Below are 21,094 nucleotides of genomic sequence, written 5' to 3'. Positions count from 1 at the left end.
GTATCTGTTCTTAGAAAGAAGTAACGCTTCTTTCTCCATTACTTATAACTGCCTACTACTCCATACCTGTTGTGTATAATTTAAATTAGACTATAACTATTTTGCGGTTGAGAATGTGTTTTTAGTACATATTTGTGTGACACTCTCTTATCTTACTGCAAAGGAAGTATTGGGTGCCAGCCTACATGTAATGATGTATAAGGTAGTGCTGGCATACCTTTTGATGGTAAATAAAAAGACATAAACTGTTTAATACTCACAGAACTTTGGATTTTGACCAAAAGATATAAAAGCTTGATTTTTTTTTTAACAGTGTAAAATCTCTCAATGGTTCCTATATAGTTTGTCAGCAATATTCTGTATTCAGTTTGGATGTGATAGACAAGAGACAAGTAACTTTTAAATCAAAGTTTCCATATCGTTTGGAATATTTACTTTTGAAACAGACAGTGCATGTTCTAACTATCTGGGTGTAAGCCCGTTCGCTTGACTACCAATCACTATTTGTGAATGTCTTGTCTTATGAATCTGGCTTTAAAAAATATTTATGGCTGTTGTAGCTCAGTGAAATAAGTTCATTCCTACCCCACAGCAACCCATACGTGGTGAACTTAACTTACACATTGTTTTAGTCTGCGGGAGGATGCATAGCCTTGTTTGAGAGTTGTAATAAAATAGATTGTAAAGTGAATAAATTCTTTTACCGTTTCAGGGTGATGCTGGTGTTACTGGTCGAAAGATCATTGTGGATACTTATGGCGGCTGGGGAGCCCATGGAGGTGGTGCCTTTTCTGGCAAAGACTATACAAAGGTGGACCGATCAGCTGCGTACGCAGCCCGTTGGGTGGCCAAGTCCCTTGTGAAAGCTGGGCTCTGCCGCCGTGTTCTGGTTCAGGTATGATTCGCTATGAATGCTGCTTTTCTAAAAAAAGATTTTTGCTTTTCAACTTTACCTTGAATACACATCGTATGAAACACTGTAGTAGAAGCAGTCTTGGTGACAGCTTGGGGTTGAAGAAAGGAAGACCTTGATGTGCTCAATTCATGACCACTATAATGTTATTAATGTACTATCAGCTTCTTGAAGCTGGAACTTTTAATTTAGCTTTCATTTTATTAGCTGTTTTTCTGGACAGTTACTGAGCCCTCAAGCCTCTTATACTTACTGTCATGGAATTAAGCATGGGGCAACCAGATGATGGGGAAGAAAGTTATTCAGAGTATTCAGCATTTTCGAAGTTTGTTTATTTTTGGTTTTGTGGGTTTTTTTTTGTTTGGTTGGTTTTTTTTCTACAAATACAGGTTGCATAAATATGGGAAGTGAAGGAGAGGCCTTAGTTTTCTTAAGATGGCTCATGAGTGAATGCTTTCTTCTGTTGCACACTGTTGCCGGCTGAGATACTGTGTTTATTTGCTATGGTTTATTTTTTGCCATAGGTTTCTTATGCCATTGGGGTAGCTCACCCACTGTCCATTTCACTATTCACTTATGGAACTTCCCAAAAAACAGAAAAAGAGCTGCTGGACATTGTGCACAAAAACTTTGATCTTCGGCCTGGAGTCATTGTCAGGTATAGAAACACACAAGAAGAAAAATATATTGATGATTACTTCCTAGAAGTGATTTCTTGCAAAACCATTAGATGTAACAATCTAAGAGTCAGCATCTTGAGCTAGCGTGGGATTGTTCCATGAAGTACAAAAAGACTTTCTCTCATTCTGCCTTTCTGTCAGTCTTCACAGTTGATACTTTTAATGGATCTACCGGTGTAGATCTTTTAAGATAACAGATGATGCACTTTTCAAGTTTCATGAAGCATATACTTACAGCATTTGGCCTTATATATTATGTGGAATTCAAATAAAATAACTTGTATATTCCTATAGTTTTAAGTTAATTTGCTGTGAAAAAGATATGTTTTGTTTTACAAGAGGAATTCAAAGTTATTTCATCTTTTCCATTAAAATTAATAATTCTCAATAACAAGGACTTTTCCTGTACTTCACATTTAAGTTTTGTTGTCAGTTTTATGGTTCTCTATTGGACATGTTTACTGGTACGCTTGCATCTCCAGAATATGCTTACTTGACTAAGGGCATGGAATTGATATCAGCATCAGGATTTTAATGGTAATTATCATGAAGTATCTTAATGTGAGGAATTTTCTCTTCTTTTTATTATGCACACAGGGACTTGGACCTAAAAAAGCCCATGTACCAGAAGACTGCATGTTATGGTCACTTTGGAAGAAATGAATTCTCATGGGAGGTGCCTAAAAAACTTATGTTTTGACAGTAGCAATAACCCTTTAAAAACAGAATGGAAGAGAAGTCCACTAATGATGAAGATGCTTCCAAAAATCAAATTTGACAGCTTTGTGTTCAACAAAAGGAATTTTACATTTTAAATGGAAAGAAAGAAATGGTATTTTCTTGGAAATTGATTTTTTTAACCCTCAGTGTCTTTCATTATCTAAGCTACAAAGGACAGAGTTTGTTTTGTTAATCAGCATAAGACAACAAAATACAGTTTGCTTTCTATTGCTGCTCTGTTGGTTCTTCTGATAAAGGCAAAGTATGACTCAGGTACGCAAACCAATGGCTGAACCTCAAGCCTTTCATGTGCAAAGGCAAAAACAAGTTTCCCAACTCTGAGTAAGGATCAGCAGATCTCTTACTTCTAACTAGACAATGGGAAATTCTGGGGTCCAATTTCCTCACTGGAGTTAGCATTACATACAGCTGGGGGTTGTTTTGGTAGGAAAAGGCTGAATATCACATAACTGTATGTTTGCCTCTTTTGTAGATGATGGTTACATATATGTAGTATTTAAATCACCTTCACGGGGTATGTGGTGTTACTGTTGTGTTTCAATTACCTGTGGTTTTGAAATGTAAGTGTTCTCCCATAAAAAACAATCATAAAATAAAAAGCTTTTTCCTACCAGGTGTCCCTTTTTCTGTTTTGTTTTGTTTTGTTTTTTTTTTTTTAATGCTGCAGTATAATGGTCCATCTCAACTCAGCCTCTTATACTCTTGTAGCTTTATAGTTTACTGACATAATTGAATTTTATTAGCTTTTGAAATCATGGTATGACTTTAACTACATGTGTGATCTCTGTCTAGTCCTTGTGATTAATAGAAACTTGGTGAAAAACTGTTAGATTTTTATTTTTAACTCTTAGGTTTGTGCTATGCAGTATTCTCTTGAAATTTTTGCTCCTAAATGTTACATTTATTCCATGGTTTACCAGGTTTGCTGTAATTCAGGAGTAAAATAAAGCACATCGAAATAACTGCAGAACATTACTAAATATATAGAGAGCATGAAGTTAAAATTTGGACCACTCCCCTGTCCAGCAGTCTCTCACTGAAGAATGAGCCACTAGATGGCTGTGTATCCTGCAGCTGTGGCAGCAAGGCTGTGCAAAAAGCATGTCCCTGTTTGTGCCAGAAGTCGGTACTCAGTGCGGTACTGGTACCCTGTCACTCCTGCAGGAGACAGTGACAGCCACTCCTTCGGACAGGTCAGGGTAGCTACTGTGCATGATGGATTGGTTGTGATCTAGACTGAGGGCAAGGATGTTTCTGTGCTCATGTCCTATAAGGTCACAAACTACTTTTTGCAAAGGACTGTGGATTAATTCAGGTTTGTTTAAATTGGGAGGATGTGAGATCACTTTTATTCTCTGTGATCAGTTTTCTCAATAGGCAATGAGGATGAACTTAGTTTTGCAACACAAGGGCTACCTATGTATGGCCCCCAAGAGTCACTTAATCCTAGCATTGTACTTTAAGCAGCATCCTCTTCTACACTGGAGAAATAGTCACCATGTTTCTCTCGTAACTAAATTCCTTTGTACAGTGTCTACCAAACAGATGTTGAGGTGGAAAGAGTGTGCCTGACTGGTGCTCATTAAAGAAAAGCTGCCATTCATTCTCTTCAAGTATGTCACAAACACAGCTTTTATCTGTTCGAGCCAGCACTTTATTAATTACACTAATGCACTATATGTACTATGTCAGTGGAGATGAGCAGGTAGTAGGTTCATGTGTAGCTCCTGATCTCATGAGGACTTAGAGCATTAATCAACTGCCCTTGTTGGACAACTGGATACATTTCTGGTGGAAAAATATCTGAAAATGCAGCTGCATCTTAGAGACTGTGTTGGCAAAAATATCCCAGGGACAATTTTCCCAGCTCTGTGTTGCTCATCTTGCAAGGAAGAAGTTGTTGTGTGTGTTGGCCTCAAATATGTAAACTGTTTGGAGCCAGGTCCTGTTGGTCTGCCTAGAAACATAAACCTTGGCCTTCATTATTAAAGATTTGTTTTGCTAATGAACTTTTACCTATCCATAATGTATACAAAGGCCTTTTACCAATGATAAGCAAGTCGCCATTCATGCTTTCATAGAACTGTTCTGTGGAAGTGTCACGGTCATACACATAACTGATCATCAAGATGTCCCTGAGATGGCAAATAAAAGCACAGCTTTGTTAATGCGATGGAGGCCTCACCATTGGCTTTACCACTCAAGGATTGCCTGGTCATAACGTGTTACACTACAACGAGCAGAAACAAGCGAACAAAAAACAAATAAAAAGAAACCTGAAAAAGTGCCGTATAAATAAATGTATTGCATAATGTAACACGAAAGCAGAATGTCCCTGTCTCAACAAAACTGAACATCTGCTCTGACGGTGACAGTAACAACCATTACAGTGTTCACTGGAGCAGGAACGTGTGTGTCCCACTTGTCAGGAAAGGTCAGCATGGGGCTTGGTGGTGGGGTGTGCAGGACAGGCTGGTGGCCGAAAGGCTGCGGCTCTGAAACCTGCACTTTACAGATGGGATCAGTTGGTCACACCTCTAGCATGTGAGCATTATCTGCATAATTGGATTAATCTGGTAGTAAGTGTATAGGTTAGAAATAACTAAACTTCTGTGGCAATTTTGCTAGCTATTCAGTTTTTCCCATAAATGAATATAAGCATATGAGGTGCCTGGCCACATTAAAACCAAACCAAAACTAGAAATACCATGCAGTTGCTGGTGTAATATACACACAGAGACAGATATGCAGTTAGTAGTATGATTAACACATAGATTGTAGTAGTTAGTAGTATGATTAACACATGCTCTGAGGATTTTTTTTTTTTTTGGCTAAACTCTGGATGCTACAGGACATACAGCACAACCCCTTGGTCCAAATCAGATCACCTAATGTTCTAAGCTTTCTTCCTGAACATGAGATACAGGGTTGAGCCCTGCAAGTAAGGCAGACTTATGTCTTCTACATGAATATATATATACACATATATGCATGTGTGTGAGTGAGACAGATGGTGGGGTGGTGGGGAGAAAGAGAGAGAGAGAGCAGTGTGCATACAATGAACATGTTTATAGTAAACCAGGTAATCTGAAAATTTCCTGATGGTGTTGGCAGCAGCAGGAAAACCAGGACACCTCAGTACAGTAACAAATAACCTCCCCTTGCCCTCCCCAAACCCTGCTGGCAAGCTCTCCACTGGCTTCCCAGCAAGTTGGGCAATGTGTGCTTTCCCATCTGAGGCTAACGCCTTATCACAGCACAGCCTCGGAGCAAGGCACATGGTAAACAAGCAGTGACCCACAGACGTGCATCTTTGTGCTGGATTCCACAGCCCCAGCTCTTAGGAAAAAAATGCTGTTCAGTTCCTTCCTGCTCTGGAAAACACTGTTTTTTATAAGTTTAGCAGTGCTACTTACAGGTAAGATATTGCTATCCTTGAATATGACTAATAATTATTTAAATAGTGGCTCTCTTAGAGAAATGAAGCATCCAACTTGGGAATCCAGCCCTGGGTGGTCAAAAACAGGCAGATTGTTAACTGTTTAGAATAAATTAATATTTGCACAGGTTATTGAACCCTGGTGGCCTCAGGTATACAAAGTAGCAATAGGACTACAGAATCGTGCTACCACAATTCCCATAAACAAGTGCTGTTATGTGGCACATGGGGTTTGTTCATGTATCAGGAGGGACGGTTAACCAGCTATGTACCTGCTTCTATTTGTCTTTTAGATTTTACTGAAATCAGAGCTTTTGCCAGTCCAAGTGAATGTAAAAGTGCAACCATAAATGATATGAATGAGAGTCTTGAGGTAAGAGGTTGGCTGCATTGGCCATGGGCACACACATATGGACTGTAAGCTATTTATGTGGGTATAGAGCAATAGCTAGATAAAAATGCAGAAACTTTTTTTGTTTACATAAATTCACAAATAAGTGTTTTTACACTCTCTCTGCCTCACTCTGAGAGATGTCAACATTCAGAAGACAAGAATAATAAACCAATGTTTTATATAGAGAGAAGATAAAGTTGTTTATAAAGGCATCTTTTCATATATACGAAAAAACACCGCAACCCACACCAGTCCTCCCTCTTGAACTCAATATAATGGAAAAATCCTATCTAATCACTGCTTTAAAAAAAATTACTGGATTTTTTTCCAAAATATGGTGGGGAAGTGAGTGGTTTTTAAAACTATATGGTTTTCAAGATGGTTCTTCTTCTGCATTTAAAAAACAAAAGGAAAAATATTTGACCACTTTCATAAAATAATTCCAAGGGCTTTCCTCTTCGGCTTATACTTTTTCTCCCCTTACTCCATAGAAATATTCAAAATGCTTTAATGAAATGATAGCCAAAGGTGAAAAAGCTTCTATTGATTTCCTTGTCTGGAGACTGCAAGAAACACTTGATCTTCTGCGCCCTGTTCAAGAGAAATGTGAGGCCCCTCCTGAACCGATGCTCCTCTTGGCTGGGTGTTGAACGAAGTGGCAGTGGAGAAGCAATAAGAATTTTTTATTTTTTTTTACCTACAGTCAGCATGAGCTAAGTGTCTGCATTTCTTGAAGGGTGGGAAAAATATAAGCTAAAAGATATCTTAGCAATAAGGTAGAAAGCAAGAATGCTCAACGCCTGTGCCAGCAGGCATCTGCAGGCATGGCACCACCAACGTGCGTGGTCCCACCATCCCCACAGCCCAGCCTCTGTGCCCAGCAGCAGCACAGAGCTCCAGCAAGAGCCTGTTTGGTGTCTGGCAGCAGGCACGTCAGTTTTCCAATAAATATTTGGATGGGTTTGGACATAATATTACTGAATGTCAGTGTTATGAATGCAAATGCCACTTTGACCCACTCCTGAAGTGTAACTGGGGCTGATAGAGGACTTGCTTTGGCAAAATCAGCTAGTGGGAGTAGTTCAAAAAGTGTCCCTATGCTTTGCTTGGGAAGGGGGAGACTTTTATGCTCGCTTTCATTCTGATATGTTGCTTTCTCACTTTCTTTCATTCTTTTTAATCCACTCAAAAGTTTGCAAGCAGCTGCCTCCATGCCCACGCCCACTAGCTCCGAGAAATGGCGGGCTGGTGTGTGTCACCATTGACAATGCTCAGTACTGCAAACCCATGTGCAACAAGGTAATATTCAGGCCTTACTGTATCTATTCACTATTTTAAAAGCGTTTATTGCGTAACGTATAGTTTTCCTTGTTATATATATTTTTTCCTCCCTTAGGGCAGGGAGAAGTTGTATTGTTTGTATTGACTTTAACTGGCTGAATGTTTCTTCATCTTACCATTACCATGATGTAGTCTAAGGCACCATTTGTTTGTTTCTTCCTTGGCTTTGTTTCTCAAGGGCTATGACTTCCAGTTCCTCAGACGAAGCAGATTGTATGAAGTATGTGCCAATGCCACTGGGTTTTCCTGGACATCACAGCTTTTTGGAGGAAGGGCACTGGCTGTTTGTAACCGTGAGTATTTCTCAGACATATGTGGTCACAGGGAATGGAGGTTCTGCTAGTTTAGTTTAAAAAAAGGACAAAATAAAAGTTTATCTTTTCCTAACATGTGACAACCTTGGCATGTGTGACGTTGTGAGAGCAAGTGCTGGGCTGGCAAACTGCTGAATGAGAAATCATATTAGCTTTAAAATTATCGCAAAGGTCTGAGCATCACTATTTTGGCTTGGGGTAGCAAATATGAGATATGTGCAAAGTTTGTGGGAAGATGTACCATTTTTTCAAACAGTAAACAGGTGCCACCTTAACACAAACTCTACATTGCACAAGGTCTGTGTGACCCACTGGACAGACAACAGTAGAACATAAAACTGCTGTTTATTTTGCAACAGTACTTGAAGAACCTCAGCAAAATTGGCCAACGCCTGCACTATTCAATGCCTGTACACACAATAAAACGCAGCATCTGGACCCCAGCCAGCAATGCTGCCTTTTTCTTGTGGTAGCCCAAGGGCTTTTAGATCACTCTCATTGTGTCCAGTGAGCAATTCAACCTGAAGCAGGCTGTCTGACTCCATTTTTATTGCGTTAATTTAAAAATAAATGTGTGTATACATAAACAAAAAGACCAACCTATCTCTCCTATGGTTAATGGAAAGTATTTTACTGTTGACAGTGCCTTGTTTTCAGAACAGCTTTCTTCCCAAGGTTTACCAAAAGCAATCATCTAGGCCTTTTTATTCCAAGTTGAAGTCTTCAGTCTGGAAAATGGGAATCTTGGTGCTTGTTTAAAGATCAGGACAAACCTAAGCTAAGTAAAAATCTAAGCCTTTTTTGTTTGTGTGTTTGTTTGTTGTCATCTTTGATCTTTCCAGCCTCTGAGATGGCCGTCAGTGGAGCAAAATCTGCCTATTTCCCTGTGAACAGCACTTGTCTGCACACCGTAGCCTTCACTGAAACTCAGACAGAGCTTCTAAACACCTTCCTCAAAGAGCTTGGTGAGCAAGGCATCGACAGCTCCAGCCGTGACAAGGAGGCTGACTGTATCATCTGTGGTTAGTAGCACCAAAAAACTTGTGCCACAGACCAACCAGCCGTCTGCAATTTGATGTGGGTATTTTAAGAAGTGAAGCAGTGAAATAATTGCTAAGACGTGTAAACATACAGCTTGTATCTAGTTAAAGGGCTAGAGATCATAGTAATAACTTGACTTCAGCTCTTGGGTACAGATATATAGGCTAAACCTAATCACATAGCTCATGACAGAGATATTACAAAGCAAGATCACTTTTATGGCTCAAATTTGTCTAGCTGGAATTAAATAAGAATTAGAGTTGTTTAATGTATTAGTCATTAGTTAAACACAATAATTGTTACCAGAAATCATTGTCTGTCAGGGATCATCTTTACTGAGACAAGGCCATACATTTAGTTGCTTTTACAGCTACCAAATAATCACTATTGTTGCTCTGATGACCATTAAAGCAATGCAAGTCCCAACAGTTACTGGCTGTAGGGGTGTAATTCTTTATTCATGTGCCTGCTTGATTGGAGGTTAAATCAGGTTGTATGTACAGCTGTTCAAGGTGCTGTGTTTTGCATGAGCTACAGACTTGAAGCACTGCAGTTTGTTGGTTGGACAACAAAGATTTCTTCTGTGTTTATCACCTTAGGACATCTGACAGAAGACGTAGCCTTTAGGTATACTTCAATGCATTTCTAAGAGTTGAAAAGTGCTCTATATGCTTCTCGTAACGAGGCAAAATGACAGAAAAAAATGTACCATCTTGGTCCAGTACAAAATGTGAGAATGGAGATTGCCCTAAACTAGCAGGTATTTTCATCATGTCTTCTCTGCCAAAAAGATAAAGGAGGTGAGTGTTGAGAGACCTGCATGAGAATCTCTCTGGTTAGTGTGCCAGGGATCAGCTTCAGCTTCCTCTGTTTGATCCCTTTGGGTCAAAACCATGGTTGCTATGGAAAAAAAGTCCTATCTACCCTTGGTTTGGTCTTACAATGGCCGTGCCTACTGTTGGGATCTGGGGCTGCAAGCGCTCTTCTGGGCTCACACTTCCTTGCAATCCCTGGGCATATGCGGCACACACACCTGTGGGGCCTCCCTGAGGCAAAGGCTGTGGTTACCACAAGCTATGGCTTAGCTCCAGAGAGAAAGCACAAAACAGCACGGTCTGGTTTGTAGTGGAGTTGGGACAGGCCATATTTTTGCTAGAGTTGTACGGTTTTGGGCTGAGCGCAGGGCTGACCAGTTGAGATGCCTTGATCTCAGCACTCTAGTGCCAGGGCAACTGCTGGTTCTAGCCCAAGATTTCCACAGGTTCTGGCTAGTCATCCTCCCTTTTTTTCTTTCTTTCTTTTTTTTTTTCTTTTCACCTCTTCATTTTATTTCCAAATGTGGGCTAAACTGGGGGGGTGGAGGGGTTTGGCTGTTGCCAGAGTTAGAAGAAATTTAGTTGGTCATCTGAATTGATAACAGCCTTAAACATGAACAAATATCCAAGTGATTTTTTTGTTGTTGTTGTCGTTGATTCTTCTAATGAAAAAAACCCCAACCTTTTCCTGCTTCAATCTTCATACTTCCATGAGTTCTTCCTTTTTCAGACCCACCCCACCCCCAGTGTGTGCGTCTACTGTGAAAACCAAAGTTACAGGGTAAGAAGTGTGAAGAGCAGAAAACCCAGGCTGTTGGCTGCCTCATACTCAGTGCAAGTGAAGAACAAAGACAACATACATAGCACTGGAAATCCAGTTTATTTGTAGAGCTGTAGCTACAGAACAGATGTGCATGTGAATTATTATGAAATCTAAACAAAAATCTTAGTTACTGCTTGCTTGGTTTTCAGTTAAATCTGTGCTTGGGGTTTTGTTTTAGTTTTCTTGTTTGTTGAGCAAATAATGAAGCTGTAGATCTGAAGATGGGCAGCTCATCGGTTTATGTTTGCTTTCTCTTCTTTATCTTTTCCCTGTTCCTGCAAATCTCTCAGATACAGACAGCATAGTTATGCGGTACATGATGGTTAATTGACCTTTACCTAATTAATCGGTTAAATGATTGAGATATATAAAATTACACATTATCTTTCAGGCTCAGAATCCAGTCATTACAAGCAAAAAAAATCATCAGTTACTTTTGGGCCCAGAACCAGACAGTCATATGAGTATGAGTGTAGCAGACAATTACACCAACAAAGGGATGAGTTGGCTGCTTTGGCTGCTTATAAATTATGAGGCAGTAACTTAAGTCATTATGTTGGAGACAAAAATTCTGTAGTCTTAAAGAAAAAGACTTGTTCTCAGTCACTGGTGGGTTGGTTTATTTGTTTCTGGCAAACAATCTGTATGCAATGAAATTACAGAATCATAGAATCATTTAGGTTGGAAAAGGTTCTTAAGATCGAGTTCAACTGTTAAATGTCTTTGAGACTTATACTTCCAGCCAATCCATTATCAACTGATGTTGATTTTATTTAAAATAGGTGAGGCACAGAGCACTTTCCCATATAATTTTTCTAGCGGTGCTAAAAACCATTTTTCTCTGAGTTCTGTTGAGCTATTCTTGTGACTTTCCAAAGCAACCAACAAAAGAAGAGAAACCAAATCTGTTGCTCTTGTAAACTAGCAGAAACTATTAAATCTGTGAAACAGAAATCCTGCTAATGAGCATCCCATCAAGTGGAAGAATTAGGTTGGAAAACTTTAATTTGATGTGGCATGAATTTGATATTAAGATGGAGATTGAGTGGTGTGTGAGTTTTGTCTGTGTGGTGGTGGTTTTTTTTCTTTTTTTTTTGGGGGGGGGGAGTGTTTGTTTGTTTGTTGGTTGGTTTGATTTTTGTCTTTTTTTTTTTTTTCCCCATAAACATGTAGGGTAGCGATTTTGTTCTATTGCCACCATCAAAGTTATCATTTATATATGAGAAAGGGAAGTTGAACCAGTACGCCTTTACAACACAGCTAAAAAACTAAATTAAATCACACTATTTCCCAGAGTAAGTTTGCATAATGCATACTGTAATTCAGGTAAATAGTTGCTGTATGTTTGCATTAAGCTTTGAGTTGGTGTCTGGCCGGGCATGTCTGAGCATCAGGGCACCCTCATGCTCCTGCTCCAGCCCTGGAATGGGGAGGGCTTTGTGTTCTGACACTCAGGATTTGTGAAGGAAGGAAAGTGCATATAGAATGAAAGAAACAAAAAACACGTTAGGCCAGTAAGTTTTCAGATCAGACCAAAGAAACGTAAGATACTTATTTGTTTCACCATTCTCTGTTGGTTTGTTTTAGGTTTCACAGTTCAGCCAGACTAAGCCACTGCCTCCCCAGAGTATATCGCATGCTTTTGACATGTCCACCTGCATTACTCTCAGTCATCTTAGCTAAAGGCTTCGGTAATATTTACGGTGTAACTACAGAAAGGCAGGTTTTCTTGATATTAGGTAAGGGAACACAATGCTGTATTATGCTTGCTTCTCTTCCACTCTTCATCATAATGCAAGAGAAGTAGTCAGTCTAGGAACTAAGCCAAGCACAGTAATTATAACGTAGCCAAAAAATGGAAGGCAAAGTGTTGAGAACTGTAGCACATGAAGACAAAATTACACCTATTCTCTCTTCATGGGAAGTTAGCTGCAATAGGTTGGGAAACATATCACTTTTGCATGGATCCTGGGCAACGAGTATGAACCCGAGAGGTGTTATCATTCTGAACCATCTGTCCAAGGGACTGGTGGTGCTACAGCTCAGACCAGGGCTAGCTCACACCGAGCCATGCAGCGAGATCTGCGGAACATGCTTCATTCTCCAGATCACCACCACAGCGGGAGGCAGCAACATGAGAAAACTCATTATCAGCACTGCAGCAAAAATGACCAGCAGTATTTCCCATGGGGCAAGGACTGTCTCCACTATGATTTCCTCCATGTCAGAAGTCTGAAGCTGTAAAGCAAAAAATACACTGCATGACTTTCTTGCAAAAAGGCATTATGACTGTATAGATGTGCTTGTCTTACTCAGCATAGGGCTGTCAGACTCTTTTGCCTATTAATTTCTAATCCTGAAGAACAAATGCATTTTCCCCAGCTGGAGGCCCCAGAAGAACTCCTGCTCTCTCTCCCTCTGTCCCCACAAGAGCCTTTTCAGGTTTGTCCATTGCTTTTCAGAGGGAGTGTTATAGTGGGTTTCTGTCACTAATTCCTGACCTTTGAGATAAAGAGAAGACTGAAATAAGGTTAATAGAATATGCTTGTTTGGAGAGAGAAAATGAATGTGAGCGCATATGGGAAACTAGCAAGTTGCTAGTAGCTTTGTACATGCCTAAACAATGTTAAAATTGCCCTCAGCTCAGAGTTTTTTCCTGTGGCCTGTGAAGAGAAGCAGCAGATGTCTGGTAACAAATCCTGGAGGGTTTAGGTAATGATATTTCTTAAAGAAGGCTAGCTATCTGTGAGGCAGGCTCTCTTGGCTGCTAACTGAACTAGGCTGCTCTTCAGTCAGACCTTGGCTCTCTGGTGCAATCCTTTCTTGTATGTTACTTTCTCTTCTTGCTATTGAGGTACCCCTTCAGCTTTTTTTAGACACTTTGACAGTGCAAAGTATGTTTTCCAGATTTAGTTGTGCCTGCCCAACCAGGGTCAGTGTCTGCCATGCAGCAGTGCTGAGACCTTGCAGAAACCTCAGCTCTCTCAAGGTTGTGTGGTGTTTTACAGTTCAGATCAACATCAAATCTTGCAAACTGGGGAAAAGTATGGAGGATGTGGATGAAGCTTATATCACTCAGAGCCTGGAATATGCTCATGGCTGCTGCCACCTAAAACACATACCTGTGGCAGGACTGGTGCTGGAATGCTGCCCACCAGGTTTGTTCTATGCAGCCAGCTGCCTTTCTGTTGGGTGTCCTCTGAGCTACAAAACAGCTGCTTCTTTTGCTTGGTCTTCATCTGCTGAGACCTGCAGCTCTGACTGATGGGGACTGTGCTCTGGAGTTTTTTAATCTATGTGATATGTTGACCTTTCCTGTGGCACTCTTGAATTTTTCTTCTCCTCAGTTGGTGGATGAAGATAAGTGTGAGGGTGTTCATACCAGGAGAGGCAGCTGTGGGGAAGGGAAGTCTGTGCTTGGGGGCTGCCTTGTGCTGCACACAGCTGCTGTACTGGGGATATCAGATGTGGGCCTCTTGTACTCTAGTTCTATTTTCTTTGTCCATCAATAAATTCCTTTATGTATCTAAATTTCTGACTTGCTTTGTGGTCTCTTGTTCTTACCTTTTTCTCTTTCAGGCACTTTCTATTAACCTCTTGCTGCTGCTGCTTTTGTTTAAATTCTTTGTTATTTCATTCTCTTTCTTATTCTGCTTTCAGTTTGCTGCAATTTCCCTGTTTGGACAAGTAGTTATTCAGCTATAGTTTGCACGGGAAATCCCCTTTCTGTTTTCTGCTCTATTAATCCCTCACCAGCATCTGGCTAAGGGAAAAAAATTCAGTGAGAGCACCCACTGCTCCCTCAGCAGCCCAGTCTGGTGAGGATGAGAGCAGAGCATTGCCCCTTTCCTTAAATCCTGACTGTGAAGGGAAGGTCACACCAGTTAAACTTCCACAAAGCAAACTTCCAGTGATCTTCACCTGAACTATATACCATATTGTGTAAGAAATAGAGATAGTCTGCCTTGGCCCTTCTGAGGAGCTGAAATGCCTTGCAGTCAGAAGATAATGGTGGGGGTGATATTACAAAAGCAATTGGGAGGTGATGGGAAGGTCTATGAGGCGCAGAGACAGCTCCAAAGAGTCAAGGCTGTAAAGAGCAGCAGTTCATTTGCCAAGGGCCTTGTTTGCCTGTCTGAGTTATTGGTTACATTGGCTTAAGCTAGAAAAGCTGCTGATGTCTAGTAATGTATAGTAGCAGGTCTTATATCATGTCCCCAAACTATTAATTTGCCCTTCACCTACCTAATCTGCATTTTCCCTGCACTCACATTCTCATGTTTTAAGGCTTTGGGCTTGTGAGCAAGAACTGCACAGCCCAGGGGTGCACATGCGGCTCACTTTGGTCTTTTGGGTACTGAATACATCAGCAGCTCTTCATAATGATGCTTATATGGCAAGAGGGTCACGTCATACATCAGTATTTCTATATTATGTAATTTTCAGTCAGATAAATCATAAATAATATGCATTCATGACAATTGAATCAATCCCAAATAGAAACAGGTACTGACAAGCAAGTCTGCTAAACTGCAGTGCTGTGCAATCAGTTGGAGACCATGACTCAATGACCCTGCTAAATGCTGCTTGCCTGTTTCAGTCAGCACAGCTGTAAAAGCCCTGGGACTGCTGCTGAGTTAACAAGGTGTTTCTCACATTGACAGTGTTTGCACACAGGCTATATGTGGTAAAATAATCTTTCCAAACACCCGGTATCCCTGCCAACTTTTGAGACCTCTAAGGTTTGATTATGGGAGGGTATGAATGAATCAAAATAGTGGTCAAAGAAAACATAGCTCTAGAAATATGAAAGCAGTGGTATTTCTTTCAGAATAAATACGCACCATCACTGGAGCTTTTAAAAGTTCTTTATCTCAACTACAATCCCCATCAGTAAATGTGTGAGCATATCAAATCTGGTCTCTAAACCACAAAATATTTTGCAGTGAAGGATTCTCTAGATCTATCCCTAAGTTTAACAACTGGGTAGAAGAGTAATGGCCTCTGCAAGGACTGGAGCTGAAAGCAACCAATAGGATCCAATAAATAACTTCTTTAGAGAATTATACAATAATGCAGAAATTTGGAGAGAGGAAAAAAAAGGCCTATTAGAGAGGTATGATTCCTGGTTATACCTTCTATTTCCAGTGTTTCATGTAAGATTTGCCTGAAGCTACAAAAATTAGTTTGATTTTGAACTATAGTTGATGGGAGACCTTTTTGGGCACTAAAGAAGGGGTCATTTTAGCACAGTGGACAGAATCCTTTCTTAGAAAAATCACAGTTCTATCCCTATACCCTCCATTGTAACCTTGTTACATAAAGCTGGTGTGCTTCATGAACTATATATGTTTAATGCAATCTAATGTAGGCCTTGTAAGAATGTATGTCTTAAATTATGGATTACTTCATTGCTGTCCTTATCTTAGCATAGTTCCATTTATGAATTGTAATATCTTTAAGATCATGGCACACTTGCGGAAGACTGTATAAGCAGGAAAAAAAGAGACTTGCGCTATAGTATATTTAGCTGATGTACTTATCTGTCAGCCTGCAGCCTGCTGAAATGTCAAAAAGCCAGAAAATACTGTTTCACTATTTGATTTGTAGCCTTAACCTTTGATTATTAGAAAAAAGCAAAACCACATGTAGGCAGATGGGATGATTTATTCACTGGTGTGGGCTGCTCTCTTCCAGTGAAGGGGATGGGAGGGGCTGCCTTATGGCTTCTGCCCTGCAATGAATCTACCCCAAACTTTCCCCACCAGCTGAAACTGTTTAAGAGTTGTTCTCCTGCCTGCTGCAGGCACTGATGGATTGAATGTAACCTTTGATTCTACTGTAATGAAACTATGTTAAAAAGTCAGTTCTTTTCCCCTGCTACTCTTGCATTTTTTTTCTCTAAGTTACTCATGAATATCTCTTAATTTTAGAGAGCTAACAGTAGAGAAAGGGAAAACCTTATGAAAACCGAGATGTATTTATCCTCCATCACAACTTGGTGGGGAAAGCTATAATTTCTCAATGTATCATGAGACCAAATGCTGAAGATAGCAATAGTGTTATACAAAACAAAGCTGACTTGCAGTCTACAGAAGTGTAAAGCTTTAAGACAGCCTTGTGAATCTTATAGGGGTCATTGTAACATGAGAAGGTCCCTGAGCAAGATGCTTGTGGGTGGCTGTGGCCTCCCAGTGTGCTACGTGCTTTCACTTCTTCTTCTGAAGATGTTTTACATGGGGCAGAAAGATGAACTTGTCTTGGAATTGACACCTATTTGTGTAATTTGTCCTCCTCCAAACTTCAGAATAATTTACTATCATGTAATATGTTTTTCTATCTGTCTGGAAAGGCCCTAAATCTGGTACTGCTGGCTAACCTCTGAGAACAGAAAAACAAGTTTTAAACAATACTTTGTGATCCTAGTAAATTTGTAAGTGGAGCCACTAAAAGACAAAATGGATCAAAGTCTGCAAGGCCTGTTTCATATCAGTGAAATGAGTTAGTTTTCTCCTGTTCCCATTAGGATATTCTGTTTAGTAACTACAACACTTAATGTCAATCAGAAAGCATCTGAGCAAAGGACTCAGTTGGAAGCAAACAAGAAATGTGAGTAAAGACTGTTTGCTGTCCCTCATCTTCAGTTCCAACAGAAAAGCTGCAATTCCTTCATCTCCCTTAATAGCATTTCAGCTTTACACCAGTATTTACATTCTTTTGGAAATAAATTATTTTGTATAATCACATGACCCTGGAGTGATTTGTGGAGTTAGATGACTTTAGGCAGATGAGAACCTCTGTCTGCAACAGAGCAAATTCCCCACTGGTGAACTACTCAGGACCCTTCTTACTGAGTAAAAACCTTGCTGCTAAATATTTGTAAACCCAGCATAAACATGCCTTAGACTAACACTTATAGGTTTGTGTGTCTGAGTATTTATGGACACACATCAAGGAAATTAGACCCTTGACTAATGTCCAAACAGGTGAATTTGGTGTTTAATTCTGTGCTGGTTGGGCTTTGTAAGATTTGTGTTTTTAGTGTTACTTGAAACTCTTGGCAACAACACCAGGTTCTAACCCAGATTTTCTTGTAGGCAAGAAAATCCTGACAAATGAAGGCATATGATCTCAGCAGTATCATTTGAAAAACCTGTCTGGAAACACATACTGAGAGGCTTGGATTTGCTGCTGTTCCTGAAGCTGGTAGCAGGGCACTAGTGTTTATCATGTACCTTGTCAAGTAATCACAACTTCTTTAGCCTCTTCCACATTCCATATTGAGGGGAGGAGGAGGCATGAGAAAAGTTATTCTTACATTAAAAAAAAAAAAATTGTACCTTTAAAGAAGACCAATCAGCCAGATAAGTTTTCTCAAGAGCTCTAGGCCATTCATTGTACTATTCAGTAATATTTAAATAAGAATCAATCCTTCCCTTTTCCTTCTCCATCCCCAAAGGCAGGATCCTATTCAGTGTAAGGTAGAATTTTCATTATTACTGAAATGGACTGAAGCTAGAGTAGACAGTACAAACCAACTTCTACATAATGTAGTTGTATTGGCACTTTGAGGAACATCTTAATCACGGACTCATCTTTATCTAATCAAGTGACAGCATTCAATCACTAGTTTTCCTGGTGGAGATTAATACAGTCAGATTGGATGAAAACCCATTATCAATAGTACTAAACAAAAACATTAATCTGAAATGTTAAAGACTGAATATTAGTTGTCTCTTTATATAATCACTTTGGGTATTTTTAACAGGTCAACAATTCGACTAAATTATGCTGAATAAGTGTATCAGGTAAAGGCAGATATGTAATATTGAATTTCCAGTATGTTATACAAACAGGGTTTATCAAGCTTTATGTGGGGAGGGGTTTTATTATCTAGATGTGAGAGCTGCCCCGTTAGATACACAAATCAACTCTGTTGCTCTAGCATAACTGGAGCTGCAGAACACTTCCCATTTTGCAGAGGTACAAACAAGTCTTATCCCAGGCATGTTCTTATTTTAGTGGAAGAACAAGTCAAAAGGGCTAAACTAGCAACAGTAATGAACTTGTTTCATTTCCTGTTCCACTCAGTGATTTAAATCTTTGGCCTTCAAGTGGAGAAAACAAGTCTTACTGTGTACTTATTCGCTAACATAACTACCAACTTCCTATTAACATTTAAAGACAATTACACATGTCTAGACTAGTTTTCTGAAGAGGTCATCGATGCTGCGATGTCTCATAGTGTGCCTTGTAACAGTGTGCAACTGCAGGAAGGTGAATTCCTGTGCACTTCTGTGACTGTTACAAGAAGAGGTAGCAAAGAGTAGAAATGTGAAAAGTTCTGAGACCTGGATTTTTTGCACAGTAATTGACTCAAAATGAGGGTGATGATCAACAGACAGCTATACTGCAAATTAAAAGTGTCACTTAAAACTCCTGTAAAAACCTGAAATCAAATTCACGAGTTTAGTGTCACAGAGGAAGGTTTGTATTTCAACTGTGTAAAACCTCAGAAAGATCTAGTAACACCGCTTTGATCTCTAGAGGGCCAAATCTTTCAAACTAAAAGTGTTATGAAAATTCCCAGAATCATAAAATATTAAAAGAAATATCGCTGAATTTGCTTTTATTATATCTCCTCTACAACTAACAACTGAATAAAGTGCTAATTATAAATATTTCAGTATTCATTTTCAAAAGGATTTTAGCCTTTATAAACCGTGCTGTAGTTTATTCTGATTACTTTAAAGTAAAGCCTGTGTATATTTAGCTTTCTGTGAGTAAAGTCACTACAGGATGCAAATCTAGCTTAAAGAATTTTAAAAACAATATGAAGTTTGGGTGCAGAGATCAGATGTACAAAGTTTGGGAGAAGATGTTAAAAAGAAAGGTATGATGAAGACAGATTATATTTAATAGTGCAAAAGTAGTATGACACACTGCTGGCAGGATTTTGCTGATCATGCCTCTAGTTGCATTATGTTTCATCTAATTCCAAAGTAAGCAGGTGACTACAATGAAAGTTAGAATGGAACAGAACTGTTTCTCTGCTGCTGAAGTATGTACAAATCACTTTTTTTCTGGACATGTAAATTCTGATTTTTTTATTTTGTCTAATAAGATGGCTTTATGTGTTATCTTAGAGCTCCTGGCATATGGCTTAGTTTTCTGACTCTTGCATGTGTTGCAGAGAGAGGTTATATACATCTATGAGGCACATAGACATTTCCTGTTCTGAAATATTTGGATTTTGAACACTTTTGAATAAACTTACGCAAGCTGAAGGTCTGCTAATTTTAAGATGAAAACAAAGGATTGCATTATGCACTGCACTTCCAGACATATTTTCCTCTTCATCCCTTCCCTGCTGACAACCTCTTAACCAAATTAGAAATAATTCAGTTATCCCTTTATTTTTGTAGAAAGGCCAGCAAACAGTTAAATTTGAGTTGCATGTTTGCATTTTTCTCAACTTGTCTACCTGAAATAAGTTCTGGCTTTCTCTAAAGCCTGTGTGGCCCTGTAGGCATTCAGTTCTTTTCTGTCCACTCTTACCTTCTCAGTGTTCTCAAGATGTCTTGCAGATAAAATCTGGTAGCTTTGTGTGGGTGTTCATCCTTTGCTGCTGGGCAGCCAGAGCGTGTGTTAGAGGTGTCCAACCTGCCAGACAAACCAGGGAGGGTGAGGGCAGTGTCCTCTCAGCTATGTGAGGCTCAGGTGAGCGCAGCAGCCTGCACAGGTACTTGTTTGTACAGTGGTGCCTATATCACCTCCCACTTCGTGCTCTTAAAGTGGAACAATCCTTCCCAAAGAAAGGATGAAGCCATTCTGCCTTGATCACAGTTTGCTCAGGATCAGCCAAACAAGAGCTGGCTCTTCACACATCCACAAGCTGCTTTAGGCGACAGTCACTTGTAGTGAAAAATGATGGCACTTTTTTTTTTCTTTCAGGAAGCCACTTGGCCTTTCTTTGTAAAGTATTAGATTTACATTACCAAGTAAATAAGATAATAATTACTGCTCAGAATCTGAGTTACTTAATGAGTAGCATATGTAGCCTTCAGAGCATGAAGGCTGATGCCCCTAAGGTTATTGCAGATCCAAGGGGTCCATACACCCAACTCTCTTCCAACTACGTTCAACACCTGCTACTTACAAGCTTAGTTTTATTTAAATATTTGCAAAATCAGGGCTACAGTCAGGCTGATGCAGTGTGTTTTATATGGAGTAAAAAACACATAAAACCTTTTCAGAGGCTTTTTTAAGCCAGCTCTGGTTCTACTCCATGCTGTTGTGGAGGTGGCATTGCACAGTCTCTGAGAAGTGGCCCTTTAATCGGTGCTCAGTACTTCATTGAGAACTTGGCTGATGATAAGGAAAGATGTGAAGGCCAGACTGCAGCCTGGGTTAAATAACCATTTGTGGGGACGGTGGAGTTTGTGTAATTATCTGTCTTGGAACGAATCTATCCAAAGGGGTGTGCGTATGTTTGCACCTACTTAAAACAAAGTTCAGAATTCAAAGATGTCCCTTTAGACCTCAGGGTCACCTAACTAGTAACAGGTTTTGTTAAACTCTTACAAAACGCAG

At 39.7% G+C, this 21,094-nt stretch overlaps 2 protein-coding genes and 1 long non-coding RNA gene across 4 annotated transcripts in view; 2 read left to right on the top strand and 1 right to left on the bottom strand.

Moving 5' to 3' along the window:
* The window catches only part of MAT1A (methionine adenosyltransferase 1A), a 30,630-nt gene extending 27,686 nt beyond the window's left edge, over positions 1–2,944 (top strand). For both annotated transcript variants that reach the window (XM_065843776.2, XM_065843777.2), the window contains exons 8-10: positions 713–895; positions 1,438–1,571; positions 2,191–2,944. In XM_065843776.2, the coding sequence (XP_065699848.2) occupies positions 713–895; positions 1,438–1,571; positions 2,191–2,293 (420 nt within the window). In that variant the 3' untranslated portion in view covers positions 2,294–2,944. The remainder of the gene's footprint in view (positions 1–712; positions 896–1,437; positions 1,572–2,190) is intronic.
* Positions 2,945–5,578: 2,634 nt separating this feature from the next.
* On the top strand, positions 5,579–9,295 carry LOC136104770 (uncharacterized). The gene is made up of 6 exons (XM_065843989.2): positions 5,579–5,752; positions 6,067–6,146; positions 6,659–6,773; positions 7,360–7,466; positions 7,687–7,801; positions 8,665–9,295. The coding sequence occupies exons 1-6, from the start codon at positions 5,686–5,688 to the stop codon at positions 8,847–8,849; spliced, it is 669 nt and encodes a 222-aa protein (XP_065700061.1). The 5' UTR covers positions 5,579–5,685; the 3' UTR covers positions 8,850–9,295.
* Positions 9,296–10,539: 1,244 nt separating this feature from the next.
* On the bottom strand, positions 10,540–20,230 carry LOC136104771 (uncharacterized). The gene is made up of 2 exons (XR_010651795.2): positions 20,060–20,230; positions 10,540–12,739 (listed from the first exon to the last, which is right to left on the bottom strand). It is a non-coding gene; the product is annotated as an uncharacterized lncRNA (long non-coding RNA).
* Positions 20,231–21,094: the final 864 nt, after the last annotated feature.

This window comes from Patagioenas fasciata, chromosome 8, assembly GCF_037038585.1.
Source record: "Patagioenas fasciata isolate bPatFas1 chromosome 8, bPatFas1.hap1, whole genome shotgun sequence".
NCBI lineage: Eukaryota > Metazoa > Chordata > Aves > Columbiformes > Columbidae > Patagioenas > Patagioenas fasciata.
The sequence above is the reverse complement of the archived record's forward strand: the minus strand, read 5'-3'. Positions and strand labels throughout refer to the sequence as shown.

Coding starts and splice junctions, on each gene's coding strand:
- LOC136104770 (XM_065843989.2), top strand. CDS start 5,686: ATGCTGTTCAGTTCCTTCCTGCTCTGGAAAACACTGTTTTTTATAAGT. Junction 6,774..7,359: donor GCGCCCTGTTCAAGAGAAAT/GTGAGGCCCCTC, acceptor TCCACTCAAAAG/TTTGCAAGCAGCTGCCTCCA. Junction 7,802..8,664: donor GGCACTGGCTGTTTGTAACC/GTGAGTATTTCT, acceptor TGATCTTTCCAG/CCTCTGAGATGGCCGTCAGT.